The 21,770-nt window shown below is 34.4% G+C and overlaps 1 protein-coding gene across 1 annotated transcript in view; it reads right to left on the reverse strand.

Annotated features, from left to right (window-relative positions):
• Positions 1–21,770, reverse strand: part of LRP1B (LDL receptor related protein 1B) — a 1,940,511-nt gene that overhangs the window by 941,602 nt on the left and 977,139 nt on the right. Inside the window, exon 9 of the mRNA XM_023259298.2 lies at positions 7,888–8,050. Within this exon, the coding sequence (XP_023115066.2) occupies positions 7,888–8,050 (163 nt within the window). The remainder of the gene's footprint in view (positions 1–7,887; positions 8,051–21,770) is intronic.

The raw sequence follows: 21,770 nt of genomic DNA on the forward strand, positions 1-21,770 counted from the left end.
GCATTATTTCTTGTCTTTTTGATGATGGCTATTTAACAGGTATAAGGTGATCCCTCATTGTGCTATTAATTTGCATTTTCCTAATAATTAATAATACTAAGCATCTTTTCATGTACCTGTTGGCCTTCATATATATTCTTTGGAAAGTGTCTATTTGTATCTTTAGCCCATTTTTTAATGGGGTTGATGTTTTTGTTTTTGTTTTTTGCTACTGGGTTGTATGAGTTCTTTATATACTTTGGAAATTAATCTCTTATTGGGTACATAGTTTGCAAAATTTTTTTCCCATCCCAGACGTTGCCTTTTCACTTTGTTGATTTTTTTTTTTTTTTGGTGTTCAGAAGCTTTTTATTTTGATATAGTCCCACTGGTTGGTTTGTTAATCTATTTATTTATTTAGTTGCCTGTGCTTTAGATGTCACATTCAAAAATTAATTAATTAATTAATTAATTAATTACCAGTACCCATGTCAAAGATTTTTATTCCTGTTTTCTTCTAGGAGTTTCATGGGTTCATATCTTATACTTAAATCTTTGACCCATTACAAGTTAATTTTTGTGAGTGGTAGAAGATATAAGGCTAGTTTCCTTCTTTTACATGTGAATATTCAATTATCTCAGCACAATGTACAAAGAGATTGTCTTTTCTCCATTGAGTATTTTGGCTCTGGTGTCAAATATTAGTTGACCAAATATGTTTGGGTTTATTTCTGGGCTTTCAATTCTTTTCCACTCACTGGACTATTTGTATATTTTAATGTCAGTACCATACTATTTTGATGACTATAGATTTACTTTTTTATAAAATTAATGTTTATTCATTATTTTTGAGAGAGAGAGAGCGAGCGAGAGAGCGCATATGCAAGCAGGGGAGGGGCAGAGAGAGGAAGACACAGAATTTGAAGCAGGCTCCAGGCTTTGAGCTGTCAGCACAGAGCCGGATGCAGGGCTCTAACTCACGGATCATTTGATCATGACCTGAGCTGAAGTACGGTGCTTAACAGACTGAGAGCCAACCGGGTGCCCCGACTACAGATTTGTAGTATATCTCGTAATCAGGCAGTGCGCTGCCTCCTGCATAAACAATTTTTACAAGAGATTACAGAGACAATTACCTCAGTAAAACTGACAGAAGACCAGCTACCCTCAACATTTGACTTTTTCCTTTTCATGATTAAAACAAAAATATTGAGTAAACACTATTTGACACTATAAAACATCCAACTTGACCCTAAAGCCAAGCCAATTTCTCCCTAGTCAAACCACTGTGAATCTGGCTCAAGGGAAAATATCAATTTTCGATCAATACCCTTCAAGGCTCAGCAGTCAAGCAGAACAAAATATAACCCAGCATAAAAGCTGACTTTTTTTTTACTTCTGATTGTTTTTTTTAGTTGAATATGATTATATGGCCTACAATAAAATCCTGAATTTATGTTATATATGAAAGAGTGGTAACTTAAAAGGCGAATGGTGTCAAGTATGTATTTTATTGTTTTTAATTTTTGTCTTTTCCCTTGTGGTGTTTACAAACCAACATTTTCTGTTTTGTTTTGTTTTGTTTTGTTTTTTGAAAATAATATTTGTGCCTAACCCACTATTTAGCTCATAAACTTCAAATAAATTACTGCTTAGAATTTGTTGTTTAGAATGTGTGTTTTTTTGTAAACTATAATAACTATATCTTTTGGTTGTAATATTTGATATTTAATGCATAATTCTGTTATACTCAAAGTTCCATAAGAAAATATATCATACCATTATCTTTCATGCCCTTATTATAACTGAGTGAAATGGGAAATCTGTCCATATATTTTCAAAAGCAATACCATTTGCTCATATCTACTTCTTCTTTTCATACAATTCTATGTAAGAAACAATTAGAAATAATTTTACATTAATTGGAAATGTAAAATTATTCTTGTCTAAAAATGGCATAGATTCTTCCAGTGTGCAAACTATTCTATGGCAGAGAATACAAAACTTTCATGCCACTTGAGAATTGCTTTATAAATGAAACAATAATGTATTTAATGATACCCCAGTAGCATTAGGCTTAGAATATTCACATAGATTGTAAAACCATTGAAGAATCTGAATAGAATAAAAGCTCCCATCAGTTTCTTAAAGTATATCTTTAAAGATAAAAATAGGAACACTAGGAGAGAACTCCCAGAGAACTCCCAACCCAATCTCTTCTTTGTATCATATAAAACATTACTGGAGGGGCACCTGGGTGGCTCAGTCATTAGAGCGTCCAACTTCGGCTCAGGTCATGATCTCATGGTTGGTGAGTTCAAGCCCTGCATCAGGCTCTGTGCTGACAGCTCAGACCCTGGAGCCTGCCTCGGATTCTATGTCTCCCTCTCTCTCTCTGCTCCTCCCCCACTCACGCTTGCTCTCTCTCTCTCTCTCTCTCTCTCTGTCAAAATTAATTTTTTTAAAATAAAAAATAAAATATTACTGGAAAGAAATGTCATTTGCCTTGAAAAGAGATAAGAAAAATACTCCTTGAAATGAGTTTGAATGGCCTTGGCTAAAAGGAAATGGAAGGGTTCTCCTAGAAAAGGGACTAAAGAATTGGAATAAAGTATTTGTCCATATTCCAAACAAGTTAAGGTAAGTACAAAGAGACCCTCTCAGTGCCTGGGAAAAGAAATTCAAAGAACTGCACATAAGAGAGAACTGTTATATGACAGGGGATGTAGTAGATGATGTTGGTTCTTAGTCCATTTATTTTTCCATCTTTGCTTGGCCCTAATATCACTCTTTCAACATATCAATGGTGGAAAAAAAAAGTGGCTTTTGTCCCATTCAGGAAGGCATCTACCCCATTTCTGCCTAAGAAGACATGAACATCTAAGGACAAAAAAAAAAAAAAAAAACAAAAACAAAAAAAATGTTTTTTTCTTTTTTTGAGTGGAGTACCATGTTTCTACACAAGATCCCTAGAACTTCATCTTATGATGGCAAGAGAATTAACCTAAAAACCATACACTAACCATAATATCACAAAGAGGTAAATGGACCCAGATCCTGAATGATATTGTTGAGCCACTAAAATAATCAACTCAGAGACTATCCTATATTTAGATTTAAAAGTGAAATAATAAATTCCTTCATAATTGTGCTTTTTTCCTATTCCTTTATTTGAGTGGACAGCATTTATCAGAGTGATAACTCAAAGAAATCTCTTTATAGAGAGTGGGTGCAAGATTGGGAAGATACTAAATATAATTACTAGAAATAGAACTATGAAGTCAGTAATTTGCGTATAACAAACATTTAAAACATATAGAGTAAAAAGAGAGAGAAAGAACAGCAAAGAGGGCAAATAGAGATGCAAAATGTTTTGCATTATTCTGAGTTACTATTATGAATAATGTGAGCTAAGAACACAGTGAAAGTTGAGTCAATTTGGGTTAAGTTTCCAGTAAAAGGTGTAATGAACATAAACCACTCCAAATTACTTTTCCGTATTCCCAGGGTAATCACAATATAAATTGTATTGGAAGGAGACAGTGATTAAAGGCAATGCCATACGTGAACCTCCACTTACAGAAAGGTTTGGAGAGTAATTTGGAGAGTTTGACCCTAGACAAAATGAATTAATGAGAATAATTTGAGTCATACACAAAACAGCTAATATGCATTTATATCCCTGAGTGAGTCTTTGAACAACTAGCTTCACTTAAAATAATTCAGACCAGGAAACATGAACTTGCATTTCCATGTTGTCTTGCCTAATCACATCAGCAACTCCTGAAAGGAACTTTGGATTGAAAAGTGGCTATGAGAAACTCTCCTGAAAAACCTTGTAAAATGGCCAATTTAGACAAATGCCTATTGTTCAGATAATTCTCTATGAATCTAAATATTATCTAAGAGTGTTGGACTCACTCCGAAAAGGTAGTAGTGGTGCAAATAGGAAATCAGCATATAGATATTTAGACTATGAACAGATAAAAAATTAAAATACAGCTAATATAATGGATATTCACTTGAATTTGTTGCTAAGATAAGAAAACACATTAAGAAACTTTAAATTCAAGAGTGAGCACTTGGGTGGCTCGGTCAGTTAAGCATGTGACTCTTGGTTTTGGCTCACGTCGTGATCTCATGGTTCGTGGTTTTGAGCTCTGTGTTGGCCTCTGTACTGAAAGCATGTAGCCTGCTTGGGAGTGTCTGTCTGTCTGTCTGTCTGTCTGTCTCTCTCTCTCTCCCTTCCCTGCTTGCTCACACTCTCCTCAAAATAAATAATCATTAAAAAAAAGAAGAAAGAAACTTTAAGTTCAGGATCTCCAAGAGGAATTTTAAAGCAAGTCGAAACATAAACTCAATAGAATGATTATTGAAGGTATTGAATTACCTCCATTCTCTGAATTTTCTTCTAATAAAGAGAAATATGCAAAAAGATTCTCAGGGAGACTAAGTTCACATCATTTTAAAGAAACATTTTTGTGGGTATGTGTAGAGGGTAGTTCTTCCTCAAAAAAATTAGGACTCACAATTTGCAACCTATCAAAATGTGAATATAAATGTCAGAATATTAGGGGCACTTATGAATTACAGAAGAGTATATGACTCATCCACATTGATACTTCCATGAGGACAATAAGAGCACAGAGTGGCATGTTTTTAGGTGCTTCCTAATTTTCAAACCCATAGCAACTTCTGAACCATCTGAATCTCCAAACTAATAGATAGTGGTTAGTTGTGGGAGTACAATCTACAGATTTAATTTATCCACAGTGCAGTATGAGGGGATTAACAGCCAAAGGTCCGCAACAATTCTACTTATGTCCTATAAAAAAGTGACTAGTGAGTGCAGGCTCTAATTTGGAACTTAGGCTGGCTCTGGGAGCCACCTGACAGAATTGAAAAACCTGATATCTACTCCAAGGATCCCCTTGTTACAAAAGCCCTTTCATGGTCATAGGGAAACCTACCTTATTTGCTGGCGTCCCACATTCATACAGAATTCTAAATTCTTAGATTAGAATTTCATAAGCCCATCCTATTCCCTGATCTATCTCTAACTTTGATTCTATCTCTAATGTCTCATCTATGATTGGTTTTGCCAGCAGTGGGGATCCAGGTAGGTGATGGGAAAAAGTGTATTAAATATTCAAATACTGTCAATCACTTCTGTGTGTACTCAACTTTGAGACTTTCTCCTCCTAGCAGTTGGCCTGCTCTCATAGAGAACAAAGACGATATACTTTTTATTCATTTCACTCATGAGGTCATGGATTCACACATAAATCCTACATATCACTCTGCCATTCATTCTCTACAAGTCAGAAGTCCATCCTACATAGAAAAATGGTATACTCAGGAAATATTCAATTCCTGCTTTTTCTCATGACTAAGGAGATTTCCCCTGTCCTTCAGGTTATCCATCTCATATAACTCTACTATGTTTGGGTTTCATACACAGTACCACACATCCCTGCAAATAGATTTTTTCCCAAATTCTCAATTCCAATGTCATTACCATCACTAGAAGTGAAAGTTAAAAGTATAGCCAAGTAAAAGATTTCTTTTTCAATGCAGCTTTGAAAGAACTAAGGCAAATCTCCCTCCATTTCTTCTGCTATTAAGGTCAAGCTCTAAAAATCAGATTTGACTTTTAATGTATTCCAATGATTTCAGAAGTTACAAGAGAATGAGCCAAAGATAATCACTCAGTCCATACACTTAGGAAAAGGTAGGAGAAATTTCACTGGTGGCACATATCCCCTTTGGTAGGTCATGCACAGTTGTTCCAGCTTTGCCTATTCAAATTACGCTGGAGCAGGCCCAGAAGTAAATGTTAAAGGAAAAAACCTACTGTTCCTTTCCTAGATAGCAATGTATTAATCCTAGCCAAATTTCTGATAATAAGAGAAAAGTAGAATATATTTGAAAGTGTTATACTCCAAACAGGCTTATATTTATAAAAGAGCAGAGCTCTGCTTTCTCAGATTTCTGCAATTCATGATTGAAAAACTGCTTGAGACACAGAGCAAACTCAAACGAAAAATTCCAAAGAACCAATTGTGATAAATGATACATGACAAAATTACATTTAAACAGTTACTAGGCCCCAAGGTATCCTGCAGAGAATAAGTGCAAACAATATGGGGGTTTTCTACTCCTAATTCCTTTGACAAAAGTAACAAAATATGGTTCTTTCATGTAATGACAGAGAGAAACAGGAAGCTTGAGAATATAAACTATGTTGCTGTTCTGAAAGAGAGATGGTACTCACATATATTATATTCGAGATGGACAGTTTTATTTAAAAAGGGTCTCTGGATCTTAGTTTTTTAAAAATGGGGGAAGATAAGATGGTAGAATGAGGGGAGAAAGACAGTAGCTTCACCTCTTAACATTTTTGATAAATAAGACTGTCTAAAGGCTAGTTTGAAATTCGGTTAGCAAATCCAGGGAAAAACATGCAAGCAAATATATTTCTAGACAGAATTCCAAAATAATTCCAAAAGAATGTTGTTACCACATTTGTAAATTTCCAATTCTTTCTTACTACCCTTATCCAACAACCCAAACAAATCAGTTTAAATACAACTTCTTTTACTAATGTCTTTTGAAGCATCACTGCAGTCAGATTGAGTCAAGTCACCATCTGCTGCAAATACAAATAGAGCTACATTCAAGAATTATATTACACAGCCTTCCTAGCAAAGTTCTTACGTGCAAGCTGTTCTTGTCAAAATCAGAACCATTGTGATGATGCATCTTAATATTCAATCAGACTTTAAGTAAAGAGTGACAAAAGTCCACATATGGATGACAGCTGTTTCTTCAGTAAATATTTTCCCATTTATTGAATGGAGGCTTATGGCAGTTTAGGATATGTTCCATCAGACATTTCAGCCTGAACTGCTTGGGGACGATTAAACCAGTAACAAGATAAAATTTCAGTTTTCAAATCTTTGCTACAACTTACATCTGAAAAAAACAACAGTTCCTCCGATTAAAATTATACACTATGTCAGTAATGTGAGAGTATCCTTGCCCAGTACGCACTGGTGAAAAAACTGAATTTATAGTACTCTATATAGTTTTTGCCCCTCCCACTCAATAATACCATAGCATTTGTAAAACTGAAGCATAATTTCTATATTGATTTTCTAATCATGTGAACAAAGTTGATGGGAATTTAAACATTTATGACTGTATTTGACAAATTGTGAAATATTTAAAAAGATTAATGAGCCTATTAGATAAAAGAAGGTCAGATAAGACATACTTTTAACCAACAAAGTGGCTTGCAAAATTAGAAAATCAAAAAAAAAAGTGAAGATGAATTCTGATAAAGAATTCAGTAACTCCATAATTATATAGTATTTACATATCAGTAGTTGGAGGGGGAAAAAAAGATGGTTTCAACTAACAAAGATGACTTTAATGTTTTAGTAGTACCCGTGAACATGCATCATACCCCTTTTATAAATACCAAATGTGTTGAACGTTAAGTTTGTTAATAGCACATCTTTCAAGTGGTGTTTCTGAAGCTTGCTGACTACAAGGTCTACTGCTAAGGGAACTTAAAGTTCTCCTCTCTTTAACCTAAAACTATCCTGAGGCTCTTGTCTGGTGACCCCAAAGCAATTGTGAAGAGGGTTGTTTGTATCTCAGGTTAGGCCAGCAATATAAATGTGTTAAGGAACTGGTATTACCCAGCTTCTGCATGGTAAATTATAGCCCTTCTTTTCCCCTTTCAATGCAGTTGTTAATATCAACATTTAAAAATACTTTGAGCCCGCAATCTTATATTCGACAGCTCCTGTCAGAGACCGATCTATTATACAATTTTTGGATGCATTACTTATTTTAATGGAAACTATTTCATATCAAACATTACAAAACAGAACTTCTTACCCCGCTATTGGATCTACGGCTATTGACTTAGGATTGTGAAGCTCCAGGTCAATCAGGGTGACACACACAGACCCGTTGTAAGTACAAACAAAGATCCGGTCACTGACATGGTCCACAAAATAGAGATTTCTGGTAAGCCAGTCAATCGCCATTTGTTGCACATCTGAAAAACACACATTAAAAACAAAATCATTGTGTTACACATGCAAATTTAGTATCATAAGCCAAAGACTATGTAAGTCTGCCCAAACCATCAGAGAAAGCATTTCAAAAGTATAGATTGTTTCATGATTAAAAAAAAAAAACAAAAAAAAAAAAAACAAAAAAAAACCCAAAAAACAAAAAAAACAACAAAATCAAAAAACAAAAAAACAAAACTACACAGATAATTAATTTCTTGCTAGGTCAAAATAGGTGATTTAATTATTCGATAAAGTAATGACTACCTTTTGATACCTTTCTTCTTGCTATTTAAGGACTAAGAATGATCTAGACAAATGGACAAATGATTTCTAAATCCCAAAATGTAAGTATTTACAATAAAATTTTCTCCCAGTTTTCTTATTTATACTAAATAGTTCACTCAACCCAACGTGAAAATTGGTTCAATGACACAGCTAAACTCTTCAGTAGTAAGAGGAGTAAACTTTTTATGAATCTAAGGTAAATTTATATTTTCAGATCCTCTTCCATTAAAAAAAGGAGGTGGAAAAATAGATCTGTAAAATCTCTTTGTTTACAAACAATACTCAAAACTTGGAAATTAAGCCAAAGGAGTGGTGATGTTTTTCAGTGGCATGCATATGCATTATAAAACAGGCCTGCTCAAATATTAATTTTCCACAGAAGTGTTATTCAATAGTACTTTCTGTGAAGAAGGAAATATTCTACATCCATGCTGTCCAATAAAGTAGCCATTAGCCAAATGTGTCTAGTGACCACATAAAATGTGGCTAGTTTGACAGGGAAACTAAATCTGTGTTGTATTTCATTTTAATTCACTTAAATTTAAATTTAAAAATTTAGGTAGGTAGTTAGTGGCTACAAGGGATAGAGCAGCTCTAGGAGAATGTGTCTGTGTTTGACTTGAATATTTTCCATTTGATCGGACCTTTATACTGTGAAATTTCATGTTAATTTGTGAATAATTATCTTGTAGAAAAGATAACCTCAAAGGTTATGATTGTACTGCCCTGTGAGGCATTAACCATTTTTATACTTACCGACAAATTTTATTTATACATTCTTTTTCCTTAAAATGCTTGTAATTATCCAATTCCACTAATGCTCTTAGATCAGCACTACTGTGCTGGTTACCTCAATAATTCCATAAATAAGTTTCTGGTTTATATTTATTCTTGAATTTCATGACAGTCATGTTTTTATCTATTAGAAATTATACTTTGACACCTTCTTGTTCAAACTTACTATGGATCTCTGATTCATTGACAAAGCAGAGTTTCCTTCTGCAATCTGAACCTAAACATTCTTCTTGCTCTATGCTTCAAAATACTTCCTTAGTAACATGCTGTTTCAGTGAATGATACCCTTTCAACAAAAAGACTAATATAGATGTGTGTGTCATTATTGTCACTCGTAATGGTATATTGTCAAAGCAAGGTACGGAAAGTAGCAACTTTGTGGAATTTCTATCATGCTTTACAAGGACAAGCAGAAAGCAGATATTGTAATTCATTGGACACACATTTTCAAGCTATCGATTACAGTTTCATTCCTGAATTGCACAGTCTTTATGGAAATATAACCATTTAAATTTCCACAAACTACATGAAGCTTTTCTCAACCAGTTCAGCAGTGAGGATTTTTAAAAAGCTGAAATATTTCTATCTCCAGAAATCTGGAAATGTATGCTTTGTTTGCTTTTATTCTTTTTACAATATTATATCAACTAGAGAACAGAACCCACTGTTTCAAATGCCATTTTAAATACCTGCGGTTCAGATAAAGTATGTATCAGAGTCCATTCAACTGTGTAGTTGATGTAGTCTATGCAAGTGAAATTTCGGACAAAAGAGCTGTTTGACAGCATTCACACCTTTTTTTCAAGTCTGTATCATTACAGAAATATCCTCTGCTACTGAAACAATAGGTATTGTTAACAACCATCCAAGTTTGAAGCAACAAGGTCTCAGGAAAGAACCTAATAATTAGCCAAACACTCAGTTATTGTGGGAATTGGCTTTGTTTCCTTTTCTTATATTTGAAGTTTCTGTCTAGTTTTAATGTAATCTTTTATTAAGATTGGAGGAAATTAGGGGCGCCTGGGTGGCGCAGTCGGTTAAGCGTCCGACTTCAGGCAGGTCACGATCTCGCGATCCGTGAGTTCGAGCCCCGCGTCAGGCTCTGGGCTGATGGCTCCGAGCCTGGAGCCTGTTTCCGATTCTGTGTCTCCCGCTCTCTCTGCCCCTCCCCCGTTCATGCTCTCTCTCTCTCTCTCTCTCTCTCTGTCCCAAAAATAAATAAAAAACGTTGAAAAAAAAAAAAAAGATTGGAGGAAATTAGACAAAAAGTTCAAGTAAGCAAGCTGACAGATATAAAGGTACATAAATAAGTAAATCTGGCCAGAATTATTTACACATTTCAGAAGATAGGTAAATCTTCTAGACAATGGATTCAGTATTTCATCTTCATTTTGCTGAAATACAACCAAGATCATAGGAAGTTGCTGAAGATAATAATAATCATTTTATGACATATTAAAAAAATCATAAATATTTAGTTCAGGGCTTTATTACTGTATCAGAACAAAAATTTAAATATATTCCTATTATATTTTCTAGTCCTATCCTCCATTGCCCCAGAATGTGACTGCATTTGGAGCTAAAGTTTTCAAAGGGATGATTAAATCAATGCCATTAAGGTGAGCCCTAATCTAACCTTACCCTATCCTTATAAAAAGAGGTTATGACATACAAAGAGAGATACCAAGGATCCCTACACAGAGAAGAGAGGCTATTTGTAAGCCACTGAGAGGCCTCAGAGAAATCCAAACCTGTTGAATCCTTGATCTGGAACCTCTAATCTTCAGAATTGTGAGAAAATGAATTACTATTCTTTGAGCCATATAGCCTGTGGCATTCTGTTATGGTACTCTAGCAGAAGGACACATTTACTCCAGTATTGTTTAATAGAGTAGTCCATGCCACAAAATTATTGAGAAAAAAAGTCAAAATCCTGTTAAAAAAAATATAAAGGAATGTCTATATGTGCCTTCAATGTCACACTGAACCATTGTCTAATAGGCACCTTCAATAACTAGTTAATTTTCCTAAGTAATATACCTTTGTTTAACTTATAGCTTACTACTGATTCAGTCCAAATATCTATGAATTTAGATATTAATTTATACATTGATTATAATTTTTTTGTCTAATAGAGATGCAAATGATTTCCATCACGTAGTAAAGATACCCCTTTTTATTGCTATATGACAGTAAGTGGTTTTATATCTAACTTTACAATTTTAAATTAGCATGTTTTTATTTCAGTGATTATAAATTCTACAGTCTCTTCTGTGCTCCTCTGAACTGGATTTACCATCCTTCTGGTTCTCTCATTAGTGAGATAAATGACTCCTTAACATATAGTTAATATATGAATACTATAGTGAATACTATATATCCTATGAGTCATGTTTTTAACTTTTTGAAAGTTACACATTGACAAAATTTACCTCTTGATTTCTTTTTCAAATTATTTGCTATATAGTCTTCAACTAGCCAGAAATAGAAAAGGTAAATGTCCACAAGAACGAGAAAAATAACATAAATAGGCAAAACTTTTTGGAAGGAACTATGACTAAACTAGAAGATAGCCTGAAGTTATACATTTACATAAAAAGGCGGGCTTGATTTCAGCTGATTGTTTTGACATAGAAATGCTTCATTATTTCAAAGGGGCCAAAAATATAGTCTATTGCTGCCTATAAGAAAGACTCACTTCAGATCCAAAGACACACATGGACAGAGAGTGAAGGGATAGGAAAAGATATTCCATGCAAATGGAAAGGATAGAAAGCTGAGGTAGCAATGTTTATTTCAGACCAACTAGACTCTAAAACAAATGTTGCAACAAGAAACAAAGAAGGGCATTACATAATGATAAAGGGCAAATTCAACAAGATGTAACACTTGTAAATATTAACTCATCCAACATAGGAACATTTAAATACATAAAGCAAATATTAACAGATACAAAGGGAATAACTGATAGAAATACAATAATAGTAGGGAACTTTAATAGTCTACTTGCATCACTGGATGTCCAGACAGCAAATTAATGAGAAAACAATATCCTGAATTAGACCAGGTAAACTTACCAGAATTCTCCATCCTAACACAGCAGAATACACATCTTTCTCAAGTATTCATGGAATGTTTTATAGGATAAATCACATGTTTTGCTACAAAATAAATCTCAATAAATTTAAGAAGACTGAAATCATATCAAGTATCTTTTCTGACCTTAACAGTATATAATTAGAAATCAATTAAAGAAGAAAATAAAAAAAGAAAAGAAAACCAAAAAGCAAAGAACAAAACAAACGTATGGAGATGAACAGCAAGCCGCTAGACAATCAATGTGTCAATGAAGAAATAAAAAAAAGTAAAATTAAAAAATACCTGAGAAAAATGAAAATGGAAACACAGTTTTTCAAAATCCCTGGGACACAGTAAAAGCAGTTCTAAGAAGGAATTTTATAGAGATACAGGCCCACTTCAATAAATAAGAAAAATCTTAAAAAACAAACAAAACCTTTTAACCTTATACCTAAAGGATATAGAAAAAAAAATCCAAAATCAGAAGGAGGGAAATAATAAAGATTAGAGCAGAAGTAAATAACTAGAAATCAAAACAAAACAAAACTCAGACAAACAAACAAACAACAATGTAACAGATCACTAAAACCAGGAGCTGATAGTTCTTTGAAAAGATCACCCAAGAAACAGTGGTGCCTGGGTGGTGCGGTTGGTTAAGCATCTGACTTTGTCTCAGGTTATGATCTCACAGTTTGTGAGTTCAAGCCCCACATCCACATCAGGCTCTGTGCTGACAGCTCAGAGCCTGAAGCCTGCTTTGGATTCTGTGTCTTCCTCTTTCTCTGCCTCTCCCTTGCTCATGCTCTGGCTCTGTCTCTCTCTCTCTCTCTCTGTCTCTCTCTCTGTGTCTCTCTCTCCCTCAAAATAAACAAACAAACAAACATTTAAAAAAATTTTAAAAAGAATGAAATCTTTCCATTTGCAACAAGATGGATGGAGGTAAAGTGTATTATGCTAAGCAAAATAAGTCAGTCAGAGAAGGACAAATACCATATGATTTCACTCATATGTAGAATTTAAGAAACAAAACAGATGAACATATGGAAAAGGAATAAAAGACAGAGGTAAGCAAACTATAAAAGACTCTTAATGGGGAGGCTGGGTGGCTCAGTGGGTTGAACATCTGACTCCCACTCAGGTCAGGATCTCATGGCTCATGAGTTCGGGCCTAGCATCAGGCTCTGTGCTGACAGCCCAGAGCCTGGAGCCTCCTTTGGATTCTGTGTCTCCCTCTCTGTCTGCCCCTCCCCCAATCACACTCTGTTTCTGTCTCTCTAAAAATAAATATTAAAAAAAAAAAATTGTAAAAAAGGCTCTTAATGACAGAGAAGGAACAGGTTTGATGGAGGGACATAAGTGGGGGATGGGCTAAATGCGTGATGGGAATTAAGGATGGCACTTGTTATGATGAGCACTGGGTGTTCTATGTAAGTAATTGATTACTAAAATCTACTCGTGAAACCAATATTACACTATATGTTAACTAACTCGAATTTAAATGAAAACAATTGAAAAGACATCACTGAAAATGATAAACCTTTAGCCAGACAACTCTACCTATTCTTCTCAAAGTATTCCAAAAAGTAGAAGAGGAAGGGAAATTTCCAAATTCATTCTGTGAGGCCAGTATTACCCTGATACCAAAACCAGACAAAGACACCAATAAAATAGAGGACTATAGGCCAATATTTCTGATGATCCTACATGCAAAAATCCTCAACAAAATATTGGCAAACCCAATCTAACATTACATTAAAATAATTATTCCCTGTAATCGAGAGGGATTTATTTCTGTAAGAGTGGTTCAATATTTGCAAATCACTCAAAGTGACACATCAAATCAACAAGAGAAAATATAAAAAAAAATCATATAACCATGTAAATTAAAGCAGAAAAAGCATTTGACAAAGTGTATCCATTCATGGTAAAACCTTCAATAAAGTAGGTTTAGAAGGAACATATCTCAACACAACAGAGGTCATATATGAAAATCCCATACCTATTATCATACTCAATGGAGAAAAACTGAAAGCGTTCCCCCTATCATCAGGAACAAAAGAAGGGTGTCCATTTTCACCAGTTGTATTCAATGTAATTTGGTAACTCCTAACCACAGCAATCAGATAACAAAAAGAAACAAATCCATCCAAATTATTAAGGAAAAAATAAAACATTCGCCATTTGCAGGCAAGAAGATACTATATATATATATATATATATATATATATATACATATATATATATATATATGTATATATATATGTATATATGTGTGTGTATATGTATACATACATATGTATGTATATATACCTATGTATACATACATATATATGTATGTATACATACATGTATATATACATATATACATGTATGTATACATACATATATATGTATATATATAAATCCTGAAGACTCCACAAAATCAATCTACAGAAATCTATTGCATTTCTGTACACTAAAGCAGCAGAAAGAGAACTTAAGAAAACAACCCATTTACAAATACACCAAAACTGATAAAAAACCTATGAAAAAACTTAACCAAAGAGGTAAAATACCCATACTCTGAAAAGTGTAAAACATTTATGAAAGAGGGGTGCCTGGGTGACTCACTTGATTAAGCAACTGACTCTTCATTTTGGCTCAGTTCATGGTCACAGGGTCATGGGATCAAGCACCATGTTTGGCTCCATGCTGAGCATGGAACCTTCTTGGGATTCTCTCTCTCTCTCTGCCCCTTTCCTCCACTCATGCCCTCCCTCTCCCTCCTTCTCTCTCTCTCTCTCTCTCTCTCTCTCTCTCTCTCTCTCTCTCCCCCTCACTGTCTCTAAAATAAACAAAAATTTTAAAAAAAATTAAAAAAATCGATGAAAGAAATTGAAGACAAAACTAAGAAATGGAAAGACTTCCCATGCTCATGGATTGAAAGAACAAATATCGTTAAAACATTTATACTACTCAAAATGATTTACACATTTAATCAATTCCCTATCAAAACACCAACAGCATTTTTCACAGAACTATAATTACTAATCCTAAAATTTGTATGGAAGCACAAAAGACCCCAAACGCCCAAAGCAATCTTGAAAGTGAAGAACGAAGTTGGAGTTATCACAATCCCAAATTCCAAGTTATACTATAAAGCTATAGTAATCAAAACAATATGGCACTGGCACAAAAACAGACATACAGATCAGTGGAACAGAACACAGAGCCCAGAAATAAGCCTGTGATATATGCTCACTTAATCTTCCACAAAGGAGGCAAGGACAGACAATGGGATAAAGTCTCTTCAACAAATAGTGTTAAGAAAGTGGACAGCTACATGCAAAAGAATGAAACTGGATCACTTTCTTAATCATACACAAAAATAAACTCAAAATGGATTAAGGATCAAAATATAAGACCCAAAAGCATAAAAATCTTACAAGAGAGCAGAGGCAGTAATTTCTTTGATATTGGCTATAGCAACATTTTTCTAGATATGTCTTCTGAAGTGAGGGAAACAAAAGGATAAATAAACTATTGGCACTGTATCAAAATAAAAACCTTCTGAACAATGAAGGAAACAATACTAAAAATAAAACTAAATAATACTAATACTCCCTGCTGAAGGGGAGAACATATTTTCAAATGAAATAACTGATAATTAGTATTCAAAATATATAAAGAACTTTTGCAACTCAAGTCTGAAAAAAAAAAACAGAAATAGTTCAATTAAAATGGGCAGAAGACGTGAACATGCATTTCTCCAAAGAAGGTGTATAGATGTCCAAGACTCACATGAATAGATGTTAAACATCACTAATCACCAGGGAAATACAAGTCAGAAACACAATGAGATATCACCTGACACCTGTTAGAATGGCTGACATCAAAAAACACAAGAAACAAGTGTTGGCAAGGGTGTGTGTGTTGGGGGGGACAAACTTGTGCATTGTTGCTGGGAATGCATACTGGTGCAGTCACTGTGAAAACAATATGGGGGTTCAAAAAATGAAAAATATAATTACTATATGATCCAATAATTCCACCACTGAGTATGTACCAAAGAATATAAAAACACTATTTCAAAAAGATATATGAACCCCTATTTATTGCAGCCTTATTTGTAATAGCCAAATTATGGCAGCAGTCCAAATTTCCATCAATGATGAATGGACAAAGAAGATGTAGTGTGTGTGTGTGTGTGTGTGTGTGTGTGTGTGTGTGTGTGTGTGTGTGAATACACATACATACATACATATATACATACGATGGAATAGTACTCAGCAATAAAAAAGAATGAAATCTTTCCACATGCAACATGGATGGATCTAGAGATTATAATGCTAAGCAAAGAAGCCAGTCAGAGAAAGGCAAATACCATATGAGTTCACTCATAGGTGGAAATTAAGAAACAAAACAAACAAAAGGAAGACAAATGATTCAAACCAAAACTTAAGTTTTATAGACTTAACTATAGAAAACAAATAGATGGTTAAAGAGGGAAGGTAGTAGGGGGTGAGTGAAATAGGTGAAGGGTATTAAGAATACACTTATAATGAGGAGCACTAAGTAATGTATATTGTTGAATCACTATATTGCACACCTGAAACTAATATAATTCTGTTTGTTAACTACACTGGAATTAAAAAAAAACTGTTAAAGAAAACATAAAACTGTCACTCTTCATAGATAACATAATGCTATACGTTAAAAAAAAATCCTAAACCTCTGCCCCAAAACTATTAAAACTAATAAATGAATTAAGTAAAACTTAATAATACAAAATCTGTTGTATTAATGCTGTTGTATTAATGTATTAATGTATTAAAGACTAATGCTATCTGTTGTATTTCTGTATTCTAATAATGAGGTACCAGAACAATAAATTAGAAAATTATCCCACTTATAATAACATAAAGAATAAAATGTGTAGGAATAAATTGAATCAACAAAGTGAACTATGTATAGTCTGAAAACTATGAGGCTGGAGAAAGAAACTGAAGATGACACAAATAAATGGGAAGATTTATTGTGCTCACATACTATTTAATAGAACACTATTGAAATGTCCATACTACCTATGCAATCTATAGGTTCAATATAATCCCTATCAATCTACCAACTTACTTTTTCACAAAACTAGAATAAATAATACCAAAATTTATATGGACCCCCCCCCAAAAAAAAACAACACCAAATAGCTTAAGCAATCTTGGAAATGAAGAACAAATCCGGAGGTATCATAATCCTGAATATCATACTATACAAAGCTATCATAATCAAAACATAATAGTATTGGCACAAAAACAGACCCAATAGGTCAATGGAACAGAATAGAGAGATCAGAAATAAACCCACACTTATAAAGTCAATTGGCCTATGACAAAGGATGGAAGATTATACAACGAGAAAAACAGTGTCTTCAATAAATGGTGTTGAGAGAAACACACAGCTACATGCAAAAAACGGAAAGTGGACTAGTTTCCAACATCATATATAAAAATAAACTCACAATTGATTAAAGACTTAAAAATAAAACCTGAAGCCATCAGACTCCAAGGCGGGGGGGACAACATAGGTAATAAGGTCTTTGACATTGGTCTTAGTGATAATAAATATTTTTTCAAACTTTTTAAAATTTTTACTTATTTTTGAGAGACAGACAGAGAAAAACAGAGTGTGAGCAGGGGATGGGCAGAAGGAGAGGGATGGAGGGAGGGAGACCGAGAGAGAAAGAGAGGGAGAGAAAGAGAGAGAGAGAGAGAGAGAGAGAGAGAGAGAGAGAGAATCTGAAGAAGGCTTCAGGTTCTGATCTGTGAGCACAGAGCCCAAAGTAAGGCTCAAACTCACTAACCTGGAGATCACGACCTGAGCCAAAGTTAGATGCTTAACCTACTGAGCTACCCAGGTGCCTCTATGATATAAATATTTTTTAACTCTCTATCCTCAGGCTAGGGCAATAAAAGCAAAAATAAATAAACAGGACCACATCAAAGAAAATGATTTTGCACAGCAAAGGAATCCATCGACCAGCAGAAAAGGTAATGTACTGAATGGGAGAAGTTATTTGCAAATGATATATCCAATAAATGGATTAACATCCAAAATGTATAAAGACCTCATAAAACTGAATTTCAAATTAGCAACCAATCTAATTAAAAAATGGGCAAAGGATCTAAACAGACATTTTCCCAAAGACTTAGAGTTGGCCAACAGACACATGAAAAGATGCTCAACATCACTAACAACAGGAAATACAAATCAAAACCACAATAAGACATCTCCTCGTAACTGTCTGAATGGCTATTATCAAAAGGAAAAAAAATAACAAGGTTAGGAAAGATGTGGAGAAAAGGGAATCCTTGTGCACTGTTTGTAAGAATGTAAATTTGTGCTGTCACTACAAAAAATAGTATTGGGGTTTTTCAAAAAATTAAAAATGGAACTACCATATAATGTAGCAATTCCACTTCTAGGTATTTATGCAAAGAAAATGAAAATAGTGATTTGAAAAGACATATGCACCCTGTGTTCATTGCAACATTATTTACAATAGTCATGACATGGAAACAAGCTACACATCCATCAGTAGATGAATGGGTAAAGAAGACATGGTATATACATGCAATGTAATATTACTCAGATATAAAAAAAAAAAAAAACAGATCTTGCCATTTGTGACAACATGGATGGACCTAGAGTATATCTTAGCATAAGTACGTCTTATGATGTACTAAGTGAAATAAATCAGAGAAAAACCAATATCACATGACTTCATTGAAATGTAGAGTCTAAAAAACAAAACAGATGAACAAACAAAACAGAAACATACTCTTAGATACAGAGAATAAAATGATGGTTGCCAGAAGGTTAGGGAGGTGGGAGGTTGGACGAAACAGGTGAAGGAGATTAAGAGGTACAGTAATCCAGTCATAAAATAAATAAGACACAAGGATGCAATGTAATGTACAGCACAGGGTATACAGTCAATAATATAACAACTTTGTATGGTGACAGATGGTAAGCAGACTTACTGTGGTGACCACTGTGTTTACATATAAATATGTACTATGTCACCTAAAACTAATACATACTGCATATCAAGTGTTCTTCAATTAAAAGGAAAAAAAAGAATAAAAAATGAGTAAATAAAAATAACAAGGAAGCCCAAAATACAGATTTCTGGATTTCATTTGAAGTCTCCCAATTTTAAAAAATGTTTATTTACTTATTTTGAGAGAGAGACAGAGAGTGTGAACAGGGAAGGAAATAAAGTCAGACAAAGAATCCAAAGCAAGCTCCAGGCTCTGAGCTATCAGCACAGAGCTTGATGCAGGGTGCAAACCCATGAACTGTGAGATCATGACCTGAGCCAAATTCTGGTGGTCTCCCAATTTTTAAATATGGTAAACTAATTAATAAAAATTATAAAGCATTTTGTCTATCAAACAAAATTTGTCTTCAAACTAAATCAACTCACTAGTGTAATTACACCGAAGTAAACAGTATATACTATTTATTACATTACACACACACACACAATCACACACACACATATAATATTTATTTTTGAAAGAGAGAGAGAGAAACAGATCACAAGCAGGGGAGGAGCAGAGAGAGGAAGACGGAATCTGAACCAGGCTCCGGGCTCTGAGCTGTCAGCACAGGGGATAAAACGGGGCTGGAACTTATAAAACTGATCTGACCTGAGTTGAAGCCGGACACTTAACTGAGTGAGCCACCGAGGCACCTCTCATCTATTTCAGTGTAATGCTCTACTTAAAAATACGTTCTTGAGAATGTCTCTAATATTTGTAAAAGCCATTTTCTTATATTCAATAAACATAATATACAATTCACAAGGTGGTGAGGGGCTTAAATTAGAAAACAAACATTAAGAATGCAGTACAAAGAAATGTAGTAAGTATTCCATGAATATTAGTTGCCTTTCCAGGGGCAGAAGGACTTAAAGGTTGCCCTTTAGTTTATGTATTTATGATTTCTTATAATATTTATTACTAGGGAATGGCACAGTACTAGATAAAACCATAAATAACTAATGATAACATAGACACTTAATGGGTTTGAGAATTTTAAAATGTGCCCACATTTTATGTGGGCAAAACACATCAAATGTTTTGATACTTTTCCTTTCAGGAAGTGAAGCTTAATTCTCTTTGCCCTTAGTGCAGGCTGTTCTTTGTGACTTTTTTGTACTGAGTAGAATGTGGTAGAAATGACAGAGTGTGATTTCCAAGGAAAGCCATAAAAGGCATCATAACTTCCATTTTGAACTCTCTGTTTGAATCACTCTGGTGGAAACCAGATGCCATGCTATGAGGATACTCAAGCAACCCCATGCAAAAGCCCATTTTGCAAGGAACAAAGATCTATTGCCAACAGTCACAAGAATGAGCTTGGAAGCATATCTTCCAGCCCAGTTAAATCACTAGCTGTCAGCAGTCTTGGCTAATACCTTAATTACAACCTCAAGAGAAACTCTACGTCAATCACCTAGCTAAGCAACTCCCGAATTTCTAACACACAGAAAGTGTTAAGATAATAGGTGCTCTTTTTACGTGACTAAGTTTTGGGGTAATTTGTTATGCAGCAATACATAACTAATACAGAAGTCAAATCCTGTAGTTCTTAAAGATAGAGTTTATTGGCTTTCTATCACTTGGATGTCATTTATAGGAGTATATCTGAACTAAACTGTCTCTACAGACAACTGTTTTGGTTCATTTAAATTACCTGTAGTGCAGATTAATGCTAAAATACAGAGGATACTCTGTCACTGCTTATAAATAAAACGTGGGAGATGTAAAGATATTTTTTCTTCTTTCTCTTGAAAATGTTTACTTTACTTTTACAAAGTGTGGCTCTGTGCTGAAACAACTATATCTGGGCATGATCAAGGTGTGGATCCCTTATACGGTCCCCTTCCCAAGAAAGGCAGTGTCAGATAGTATTAATGACCAGCAGAATGACTGGTCCGAGAGGGTATCTTTAGAAGGATGATATTTTAACTAAGTTCAAAATAAGGTGGTTAACCATGTAGAGATCTGGGGGCATAACCTACCAAGCAGGACTGAACCTGGCATATGCTCAAAATGAAGAGCAGGGGTGTGAGGAGCTCTATCATAGCTAAAATATAAATGAATGTGAAGAGATGAGGTAACAGAGACTAGCAGGTGTGACTCAACTACAGTAGAGGGATAAATTTCATTAGTGTTATACTGAAAAGCCAAGGGATTACTTTTTAATTTTTTTATGTTTATTTATTTATTTTGAGAGAGAGAGAGAGAGAGGGGTGGGTGGTAGAGAAAGAAGGAGAGAAAGAATCCCAAGGAAGCTCTGTGATGTCAGCAGAGAGCCCGACATGGGACTCCATCCCACAAACTTGATCACGACCTGAGCCAAAACCAAGAGTCATTTAACTGACTGAGCCATGCAGGCACCTTGGATTACATTATTTTAAATGCAAATTTTATTTTTATCATACAGTAGATGTACCTGGTTTAAAAAGTCAAACACTCCATCAAGGCTAACTTGATG

Source organism: Felis catus, chromosome C1 (genome assembly GCF_018350175.1).
Source record: "Felis catus isolate Fca126 chromosome C1, F.catus_Fca126_mat1.0, whole genome shotgun sequence".
Lineage (NCBI taxonomy): Eukaryota > Metazoa > Chordata > Mammalia > Carnivora > Felidae > Felis > Felis catus.